The sequence below is a fragment of the Coregonus clupeaformis genome, chromosome 27, assembly GCF_020615455.1.
Source record: "Coregonus clupeaformis isolate EN_2021a chromosome 27, ASM2061545v1, whole genome shotgun sequence".
Lineage (NCBI taxonomy): Eukaryota > Metazoa > Chordata > Actinopteri > Salmoniformes > Salmonidae > Coregonus > Coregonus clupeaformis.
The window spans coordinates 25,383,976-25,395,719 of NC_059218.1; the positions used below are offsets into that span (position 1 = coordinate 25,383,976).

The 11,744-nt window shown below is 43.1% G+C and overlaps 1 protein-coding gene across 1 annotated transcript; it reads left to right on the forward strand.

Moving 5' to 3' along the window:
* Positions 1 to 7,167: 7,167 nt before the first annotated feature.
* LOC121541679 (endoplasmic reticulum chaperone BiP) lies at positions 7,168 to 11,314 on the forward strand. Its single transcript, XM_041850907.2, has 8 exons — positions 7,168 to 7,276; positions 7,974 to 8,130; positions 8,279 to 8,510; positions 8,666 to 8,916; positions 9,048 to 9,438; positions 9,585 to 9,822; positions 10,054 to 10,221; positions 10,344 to 11,314. Exons 2-8 carry the CDS (start codon positions 8,015 to 8,017, stop codon positions 10,922 to 10,924), a joined length of 1,977 nt encoding a protein of 658 aa, XP_041706841.1. The 5' UTR covers positions 7,168 to 7,276; positions 7,974 to 8,014; the 3' UTR covers positions 10,925 to 11,314.
* Positions 11,315 to 11,744: the final 430 nt, after the last annotated feature.

Below are 11,744 nucleotides of genomic sequence, written 5' to 3' on the forward strand. Positions count from 1 at the left end.
CTATCTGGCCAAGCTAAAGGACAATAGTATGGGACTTTCTGAACACACATTTGATTAATTCAATTGAGAACTAATAACATGCATTTGCTTATCAGTTCTGATTTGGGCTATATTTCCACTTAATCTGTTCTAGCATGACCATCTAATGACTACTGGAAAAGGCATAGCCTGAAGACCCAACATTGAATTGCATAGAATTCTGTCAGGGCAGAAATGAGTGTTTGGATCTGGAAAGTTCTCACAACCTCTACAAGCCAGAATTATGAATGCAATTATACTTACCGGTTGTCCATGTGGTTGGTCCTTTTGAAGGTAGGAATGGGGAAACAAAATATCCAGTAGTGTTATCAACCTCACCTTCAGTATGTTGGTCTGTATACATAGCCACGGGAAGTAGGGGTGCTGAGGGTGCTGCAGCACCTGCTGAAAAATCAGAATATAAAATAAAAAGTTAAAAATAGTTTTTCACAAAAGTAGTGCACTGGGCCTTTACTAGTATTAGCTGCCGATATAGACATCTGTAGTGCGGGCACAAAAATACATTCAGCATCTCCACTTTGGCAAAAAAAGTAGTTGTATAATTAAGAACAGTATCTTGCAGGATTCACTAGTTGGAATTGTAAGAGTTGTTGCCCTGTCCCTTCCTCTGCGATTGTCATTCTAATGGAATCCAGAAAGAACAAAACCCTGTCCTCAAACATTTACATCAAAATGTGCAAAGTTATGGGCAAAGACACAAAACATCCACATCAAATTAAATATTTTTCTTGATCAAATAACATGGAAAACAACCACTTTTTGTGCAGTATTAATTTTCCGTCCTTGCAAATCACTTAATGTAAAATGTACATTACTGTATTGTACATAAGCTGGTCATCTAGGTTTGTACCTGTAGACTTTCCATCACCATGAAGAAAAACAATGCACAATACAGTAATTGAGTACACTGAGACATCAAGTGGTTTATTGTGATGTGGCTCAGTTGGTAGAGCATGGCTCTTGCAATGTTAGGGTTGTGGGTTCGATTCACACGGCGGACCAGTATGAAAATGTATGCACTCGCTACTGTAAGTTACTCTGGATAAGAGCGTCTACTAAAATGGAAAAGGAATGAATAGACCATTTCAGTTTTCATATAGAAATAAGTTGCATTTGCTAAGTATTTCAAGAAACTGGAAAACATATACAGTGGGGAGAACAAGTATTTGATACACTGCCAATTTTGCAGGTTTTCCTACTTACAAAGCATGTAGAGGTCTGTAATTTTTATCATAGGTGCACTTCAACTGTGAGAGACGGAATCTAAAACAAAAATCCAGAAAATCACATTGTATGATTTTTAAGTAATTAATTTGCATTTTATTGCATGACATAAGTATTTGATACATCAGAAAAGCAGAACTTAATATTTGGTACAGAAACCTTTGTTTGCAATTACAGAGATCATACGTTTCCTGTAGGTCTTGACCAGGTTTGCACACACTGCAGCAGGGATTTTGCCCACTCCTCCATACAGACCTTCTCCAGATCCTTCAGGTTTCGGGGCTGTCGCTGGGCAATACGGACTTTCAGCTCCCTCCAAAGATTTTCTATTGGGTTCAGGTCTGGAGACTGGCTAGGCCACTCCAGGACCTTGAGATGCTTCTTACGGAGACGCTCCTTAGTTGCCCTGGCTGTGTGTTTCGGGTCGTTGTCATGCTGGAAGACCCAGCCACGACCCATCTTCAATGCTCTTACTGAGGGAAGGAGGTTGTTGGCCAAGATCTCGCGATACATGGCCCCATCCATCCTCCCCTCAATACGGTGCAGTCGTCCTGTCCTCTTTGCAGAAAAGCATCCCCAAAGAATGATGTTTCCACCGCCATGCTTCACGGTTGGGATGGTGTTCTTGGGGTTGTACTCATCCTTCTTCTTCCTCCAAACACGGCGAGTGGAGTTTAGACCAAAAAGCTCTATTTTTGTCTCATCAGACCACATGACCTTCTCCCATTCCTCCTCTGGATCATCCAGATGGTCATTGGCAAACTTGAGATGGGCCTGGACATGCGCTGGCTTGAGCAGGGGGACCTTGCGTGCGCTGCAGGATTTTAATCCATGACGGCGTAGTGTGTTACTAATGGTTTTCTTTGAGACTGTGGTCCCAGCTCTCTTCAGGTCATTGACCAGGTCCTGCCGTGTAGTTCTGGGCTGATCCCTCACCTTCCTCATGATCATTGATGCACCACGAGGTGAGATATTGCATGGAGCCCCAGACCGAGGGTGATTGACCGTCATCTTGAACTTCTTCCATTTTCTAATAATTGCGCCAACAGTTGTTGCCTTCTCACCAAGCTGCTTGCCTATTGTCCTGTAGCCCATCCCAGCCTTGTGCAGGTCTACAATTGTATCCCTGATGTCCTTACACAGCTCTCTGGTCTTGGCTATTGTGGAGAGGTTGGAGTCTGTTTGATTGAGTGTGTGGACAGGTGTCTTTTATACAGGTAATGAGTTCAAACAGGTGCAGTTAATACAGGTAATGAGTGGAGAACAGGGGCTTATTTAGGGGCTTCATAGCAAAGGGGGTGAATACATATGCACGCACCACTTTTCCGTTATTTATTTTTTATAATTTTTTGAAACAAGTAATTTTTTTTATTTCACTTCACCAATTTGGACTGTTTTGTGTATGTCCATTACATGAAATCCAAATAAAAAATCAATTAAAATTACAGGTTGTAATGCAACAAAATAGGAAAAACACCTAGGGGGATGAATACTTTTGCAAGGCACTGTAAATATCATTTTATTTAATATTCTGCCTTGTAAAGACTATTGAGTCTTTTTCACAGCGACTTCTTTCAGACTGATATTCATAGAGTAACCATGGTAACAGTCTGATGTTTAGGCAAGGAAAGGCATAGTAGATGAACAAAGCTGTCAAAAAGAACAACATGAGTGGGAATGATGAGTACAGTTGAAGTCGGAAGTTTACATACATCTTAGCCAAATACATTTAAACTCAGTTTTTCACAATTCCTGACATTTAATCCTAGTAAAAATTCCCTGTTTTAGGTCAGTTAGGATCACCACTTTATTTTATGAATGTGAAATGTCAGAATAATAGTGGAGGGAATGATTTATTTCAGCTTTTATTTCTTTCATCACATTCCCAGTGGGTCAGAAGTTTACATACACTCAATTAGTATTTGGCAGCATTGCCTTTAAGTTGCTTAACTTGGGTCAAACATTTTGGGTAGCCTTCCACAAGCTTCTCACAAAAAGTTGGGTTAATTTTGGCCCATTCCTCCTGACAGAGCTGGTTTAACTGAATCAGGTTTGTAGGCCTCCTTGCTCGCACACACTTTTTCAGTTCTGCCCACAAATGTTCTATAGGATTGAGGTCAGGGCTTTGTGATGGCCACTCCAATACCTTGACTTTGTTGTCCTTAAGCCATTTTGCCACAACTTTGTAAGTATGCTTGGGGTCATTGTCCATTTGAAAGTCCTATATGCGACCAAGCTTTAACTTTCTGACTGATGTTGCTTCAATATATCCACATAATTTTCCTTCCTCGTGATGCCATATATTTTGTGAAGTGCACCAGTCCCTCCTGCAGCAAAGCACCCCCACAGCATGATGCTGCCACCCCCATGCTTCACGGTTGGGATGGTGTTCTTCGGCTTGCAAGCAACCCCCTTTTTCCTCCAAACATAACGATGGTCATTATGGCACAGTCAACTTAGTGTATGTAAACTTCTGACCCACTGGAATTGTGATACAGTGAATTATAAGTGAAATAATCTGTCTGTAAACAATTGTTTGAAAAATTACTTGTGTCATGTACAAAGAAGATGTCCTAACCGACTTGCCAAAACTATAGTTTGTTAACAAGACATTTGTGGAGTGGTTGAAAAACAAGTTTTAATGAAGTTTAAACTTCCGACTTCAACTGTAGGTGTTGAGAGCCCCAAGAGTGGTTGATATGATAATGACTGAGTTGCTGGGCAGTTGAAGCATTTGACACCTTATTTTTCTATAGGCTGATATTGTGTCTGCTGTGTAGGTGTCCAGCTGAATTTCCAACATCTCCACACTGTTGTGAAAAGACATATTTAAGAGATGTAAAAGAGACACGAAAACTGAACATTGCTTATGGACATGCATGAAATACCAATTCCTCACACTCATTAACAGTGAACTGCATTTGAAGGAGCCCAGTGTAGAGTAGATGTGAACAGGAGGGGCTAATCGCACCTGAACTTTTGCATAATGATCTCACATTTGGCCTCAAAGTACTCAATCTTTTTCCTGTCAAGTTATTTCTGGGCTTTTAGCCTGTGGTCAAGGATCAGTGACGGGAGAATCTGAATGCAGCATAACAGCTCCTGGAGAGCGAACACGTCGATCGTGAGTGAAGGTCGCAACACGTGAGACAAATCTAAGAATACATCAAACCATGTGTTGAGTCTCTTACAGAGAGGTAGCAGTGAGTCTCAGGGCGGCACTCTCGTGGCTCTTCTCCTTCAGACTCTCTGCTCTTTTCCTTTCGCTTTCCAGGAGGCCAGACAAGTGAGACAGCTTCTTGTTCTTCTGTCCTTCACTCTCATTCTCTGTCCAAGAAAGAAGAGGAGTGGTATGTTTCACCATTCACACACATGCAGGTGAGCGGCTATACCATAAAGCCAGATACTGCCACATTTACTAAAGACCATCGGTGTCCATTACATAGTAAGACACTCACACATACAGTCGTATATATATATGCTACATATCTACGTTTTGGTAAAAATCTGGTGTCTCTTTACCCCATTCAGGCTGATAGGACAGGAGGCTGAAACATGTCTTCTTGAGATGCTTTTCTAATTCTCTGGGCAGTTTCTGTTTCCTTTTCCACATATCCTGTTTACAACAAGTCCTAGAAAATAGTTAATAAAACATGTTTATTTAGTGAGCTAGAGTGAGAGAGGTTACCAGAGCTCTAGAGGAGCAGTGTGCATGTGATAGTGTACCTAAATAGGAAAAGCACTCACACATCTAGGACAACAGGCTTGTCACTACATTGTTGAGGAAGAGTTTGTAGCATTTCACTGTATGGTTTACACCTGTTGTATCCTGTGCAAGCGATAAACTTTGATTTTATTACTTTTTGCGGGGGTACGTGGGAATTATTTGAAAATTGCTTGAAATAAAATTTTAAAAAACACGCTGCGCCTGCCAGTATAACTTGTGTTAATAGATCTTTAAGGAGAAGTTTCCTTTTTTACAACCAAATCTCAATTTTTAAAATGTAAATAGCATGTTATAGAAGGGTCCAGACACCTTTTGTGATTCATATAACATTGCGGATAAAGTTCAGAATGTACACATTAAATTGTGTCAACAACTAATGACCTGCATCACTATACTGAGAGCTTTGCCGTTTCTAAAAGGACGTATTTGGGTGTTTTTGGAGCCTTTGTTCATTGGTTTTTTTCGGGCCCCCAATACTACACACCGAGGATGAGGAATTGATTTGCTGTTTGGGGCAAGTTTCTCAAAAACAGGTGTCTGGACCCTTCTAGCCTATAACATTCCATTTGCATCACAAATGTTGATTTTGTTGTAAAAACAACTAATCCTTTTAAGTATCAGCCTCAAGGACAAAGTGTCCCTACCTGCTCTTGTGGCATCAGCTCCAGCACCTGTTGGGCACTCAGTCCTAGGACAGGGAGTTGGTCCTGACTGGTGGTGGCACTAAGTTCCAGCTGCCTGACACACTGGGCCACCACCAGACACTGCTCCACAGTCTCATAAAACTGCCAGGGGAAAACCAGGATTATACAGTACTTTGAATGATCAATTTCAACAAAAAGTAACCTTTCAGAAATCCAATGGTATGCCCGTAAAATGTTTTGGTGCACGCGCGCGCAGACATAGGAGGTTGTGGAATAATAAAAATCTACTTTCACCCCTGCCTAACGCTAACCATTTAAAATGTCAACTTTAATGGTTGTCGGAATGTCCCAAGGAACCCGGGTAGCACGAACCAGCGCAGCGATCAAATATGTATCACATTTGCATCAAATATGATCATCTTATTTCCTTAATAGATACAGAAACATGACACATTGTTACATCTTTAATCACATGTGGATTAGTTTGGCTCATTCAGTTATCAACCATGAAACAACGTGAGGTGTTAGTGATACATTTTTACCAGCGATTTGTGTTCTGTGCTGAGCTGGTACTCGCCTACTTACTGCTTGACCTACGGTATTTGAAGCGGTTAGCTGTATCCAGTGACAATATAAAAATAATAACAATCACACATTTTAAAGTCTCGCATTTGATCATCATAAACATAAGCACATAACTAAATCCTTTATATAGAATGTGTGCATTGATGTTGCAGACAGACGGACATAAAGCAAGAGATTGCTTTTCACAACAGCAAATATACCAGTAGGCATAATTCAGACTACTTGTCATGCAAAAACCAACATATGGAGTTATGAGCTATCTATAAAACATTGTGGACATTTATTCATATCCCCATGCTTTTGCATTTTAGCTGGTGTAACTAACTTTCCAGGATTCATACCTATTCACGCAAGATGTATTCAGAATAGAATACATCTACTCAGAGTATGTCTCATGTGTGAACCATTGCAAAATGGAGTTAGTGGCTATGAGTAAAGCCTTGCTATTGTGGCAATTCCTGTCCACATACTTGCTGATGTAACTAATGTACAATTTACCTGATGTAACAACTAACTTTGAATACCTTTTTTTTTTGTACACAACTACAGCCAGATCATTTGGCTTTTGCTTACCATCATCATGTTTTACCATTCACTATATGGCACTGGTTTTAGGCATGTATTAGGCTTGGGTTTACTGTAATTTAGTACAATTTAGATTACAGTGGTCCTGAAATGGGAAAATTACCCCCACTGTCAATTCAATGCACCAAATACATTTCTATGTATGACACCGGCGTTCACGTAATTAGAGGTTGAGACATTGACACCTAACCTATCAGCATCGTACAGTAAAGCATGAATCATGACGTTTACTTGACCAAACGTGTGCAAATCAGCAGCGGACAGCATGCCTGGTGCTGCCAATGAACGCGTTCCAACGAACTGCTGTCTGACCAATGGGAAGCCTCCACGATGGGGAAGAAGTGACGGCTTATATACGGAGAGCACCATTCATTGAACATAATTTTACAGACACAATCATAGACGTTTCTGAAGCAAATAACTTCCATTGAGATAAACCCCAAAGGAAGACTCCATCGGATTCTTTACAAAGGTATGTGAATAAACGTTGTAGCTAGCTAAAAATGAAGATTTAATTTTACATAAGCGTCAGAGGGAGCTTTTTTTGGGGCCACTTTCCTGTTTCTTAACTAAAGTTCGCTAGCTAACCAGCAGGTTATCCAGAAATTAAATTGAATATTTAGCTTACTTATCTAAACATGGAGATTGTTTTACAACAGTTTAGTTTAGCTACCCTTTTAAATTACGTCTGTCTGTCGGCAGCTAACTAAGGTTAGTTATCATGGTTGAAAAAAGTCAGCCTGTTAGCTAAGTTACTTAGCTAGTTAGCGTGCACGCCTTTGAAACCGGTGTCTCAAATTGGTCAAGCATCAGCAGCTAACTAGCTCTAGTTTAAATCCCTGTAATACATTTACTATGGAGATGTTAGCTAGCTAACCACCAGTTATTAGTTCGTTTTTAACTGACTTTACATTTGGTAATCAAACATTTGGCAATGTTGCATTCATTTGGGCACATTTTTACCGTTAATCTTGGGCTCCACCCATTAGCTCTTATTTTGTTAGCATATGGGCTACCCTCAGTCTGGCCTGGGAGTCTCTACACACTCCAGTATGCACCGTCATGTCTGCGCCAAATTGACTCATTCCGTTAGATATACAAGGGTGAAAGGCCTACACCGTGAACTAAGCAACAATATTTATGGTGTCTTGATTTTCTCTTTCTCACAGAATACTTCAAAGAGAGTTGATTGAATAGACACAGAATAGAGATGAGGCTTTTGTGCGTGGTTCTGCTGGTCGCCAGCAGTGTGTTTGCCGATGATGACGACAAGAGGGAAAGCGTGGGAACCGTGGTTGGAATCGACTTGGGGACCACCTATTCATGGTAAGCATTTTTTTCGTAATGAATAGCAAATGGATCTTAGGTCTCATACTCCCAATCATTTGGCTAAATGACTCTAGTGTATCATGTCTCAAGTGATGTGGTTGATGCTTTCCATGGTTGTCTCATCTATATGCTTCTCCTTTTCCAGTGTTGGTGTGTTCAAGAATGGTCGTGTTGAGATCATTGCCAACGACCAGGGAAACCGCATCACTCCATCCTATGTGGCCTTCACCGCTGAGGGGGAGCGTTTAATCGGTGACGCCGCCAAGAACCAGCTCACCTCCAACCCTGAGAACACCGTTTTTGATGCCAAGAGACTGATTGGCCGTGCCTGGACTGATTCCGCTGTGCAGCATGACATCAAATACTTCCCCTTCAAGGTGAGCCCTAACAAACACAACCCCTGCCCCAATCACCTGAAGCACTGTCACTATGCAAATAATGTACTACTTATTCAGCATATAACTATACTGAAGTAGCTCTGAAATTGTTTTTAGAGGAGAAATGCTTAATGGTGGCTACTTAAATCCTCAAGGTTATAGAGAAGAAGAGCAAGCCCCATATTCAGGTGGACATCGGTGGAGGTCAGATGAAGACCTTCGCTCCAGAGGAGATCTCTGCCATGGTTCTCACCAAGATGAAGGAAACTGCAGAGGCTTACCTGGGAAAGAAGGTGACACACGCTGTGGTCACTGTCCCCGCCTACTTCAATGACGCCCAGCGTCAGGCCACCAAGGATGCTGGAGTCATTGCCGGCCTGAACGTCATGAGGATCATCAACGAGCCGTAAGTGTCTATTTGTCTTCATAATGCAGAAACTGAATTAACATTAGACTGACTCTACCAATATTTATTTCCATCACTCAGAATATCTGCCCAGACCATGCTGGTTACATCTGTTCCCCTCTCTATTCCAGAACTGCAGCTGCCATCGCCTACGGCCTGGACAAGAAGGACGGTGAGAAGAACATCCTGGTGTTCGACCTCGGCGGTGGCACCTTCGACGTGTCCCTCCTGACCATCGACAATGGCGTGTTTGAGGTGGTGGCCACTAATGGAGACACCCACCTGGGAGGAGAGGACTTTGACCAGCGTGTCATGGAGCACTTCATCAAGCTGTACAAGAAGAAGACCGGTAAGGACGTGCGCAAGGACAACCGTGCTGTGCAGAAGCTGCGTCGTGAGGTGGAGAAGGCCAAGAGAGGCCTGTCTGCCCAGCACCAGGCCCGCATTGAGATCGAGTCCTTCTTCGATGGAGAGGACTTCTCAGAGACCCTGACCCGTGCCAAGTTTGAGGAGCTCAACATGGTAAGTTGGCTCCATAGTGACCATACAACAGTGACACAGCTGGCCCATTGACCTTGGAACATCCAATTCAAATTGTTAACACATTCATGTTGTTCAACTTAATTGAACCTCTCATTCATTTGCCACTTTTATTATTTGTCTTTTAGGACCTGTTCCGTTCCACCATGAAGCCTGTGCAGAAGGTGATGGAGGACTCTGACCTGAAGAAGACCGACATTGACGAGATCGTCTTGGTGGGCGGCTCCACCCGTATCCCCAAGGTCCAGCAGCTGGTGAAGGAGTTCTTCAATGGCAAGGAGCCCTCCAGGGGCATCAACCCCGACGAGGCTGTGGCCTATGGCGCCGCTGTGCAGGCTGGAGTGCTGTCTGGAGAGGAGGACACAGGTGGGTCTTGGTCAATGTGCTTACGCCATGCACTATGCTAAGTTAAGGCTATACCCTGAGGTATCTTCATATTTCATTATTTATACATAAGGAAATGTAGGCTAGATGCTCATATGATTTTCAACCAAAAATGGATACCTACAGGTCATAACACATAGTGCTGTCCTATTATGTATATCATAGCAGTTATATTTTCGATCAAAACTAATGGTTTCCTGTCTTGTCCATCAGGTGACCTCGTTCTTCTGGATGTGTGCCCCCTGACCCTGGGTATTGAGACTGTGGGAGGAGTCATGACCAAGCTGATACCCAGAAACACTGTGGTGCCAACCAAGAAGTCCCAGATCTTCTCCACTGCCTCCGACAACCAGCCCACTGTCACCATCAAAGTTTACGAGGGTAAGCTCCTTTGATTAATCGCTGCCCCTTGTAGCTTCATCCACAAATGGTGGTGTTTTACGCTGTAAAAAAATGCCAAGTTTGGATCTGTTTCAAATGTTCTGCTTCTCTCCTTCCTCCAGGTGAGCGTCCCCTGACCAAAGACAACCACCTGCTGGGAACCTTCGACCTGACTGGCATCCCCCCCGCACCTCGTGGTGTGCCCCAGATCGAGGTCACCTTCGAGATTGACGTCAACGGCATCCTGCGTGTCACAGCAGAGGACAAGGGAACGGGCAACAAGAACAAGATCACCATCACCAACGACCAGAACCGTCTGACGCCTGAGGACATTGAGCGCATGGTCAACGACGCTGAGCGCTTCGCCGACGAGGACAAGAAGTTGAAGGAGCGCATTGATGCCCGCAACGAGCTTGAAAGCTACGCCTACTCGCTCAAGAACCAGATCGGCGACAAGGAGAAGCTGGGCGGCAAGCTGTCGGCCGAGGACAAGGAAACCATTGAGAAAGCAGTAGAGGAGAAGATTGAGTGGATGGAGTCTCACCAAGAGGCTGAGCTGGAGGACTTCCAGGCAAAGAAGAAGGAGCTGGAGGAGGTGGTGCAGCCTATCGTCAGCAAGCTTTACGGAAGTGCAGGCGGACCCCCGCCCGAGGGAGGAGAAGAAGAGGGAGAGGCAGAGCAGGGCGACAAAGACGAGTTGTAAGGCTGTCTGGAGTGGCACAGATGTACATATTGGACTCATTGGACTTAAAATGGTGAGCAAAGGTGGAATGGGGATGCGAAAAACGCAACCATGAATCTGCTGGAAAGACTTCTGAAATATTGTTTAAACGTGAGGGATGTTCTCTTCGCTGAGTGGCGGAGGTATATTAGTCAGCCTGTATTCGAGGCTTGCTGCTGCTGTTCTCAGGCAGTTTGAAAAGGAGTTCTCTAGGAGGAGGGGTTTAGTGGGGTGGGGGCTAGACTGGGGTTTCTGGGTGAAAAGGTAACACGTGTTCACAAGCAATGTTAACAAGTTATTTATTGAATCTGGTCATTGTAGAAAAGCCTTTCTACTGTAAAGACATTTAAATAAATGTTTGATACAAATGTCTTTGTTGATTTGCCTCTTTTATATTAATTTACACAACTGTCTTATGATGGGTAATTATATATTTTAAGGATGAGACACACCATAACGGACAATGGCTGAATGCAGCGGGTAGACGTCTTATTGCCTCTGACCACAGAACATCGGCTGTCATTTTCTGTTAATTTCCAGACTATTCTACATGTTGAATTGACCCACCCAGCGGTGATCTACTGCGTTCTGCCAACGTTCATGTGCTAAGTTTATACCCTACATAGGCAACACAATTGTGTTTTTGCGTTATGAATTGGGGGTCTGCACCATAGAGGACTCATCTTTGTATCTTTCATTCTACCATTAGTGACAGCATGAGCAGTGCCATTGAGGCAATCTCCATTTTGAAGTAGTCCATTTTCTTCTCGATTCACTGATCCCTCCTGATGACCCGGTTGGA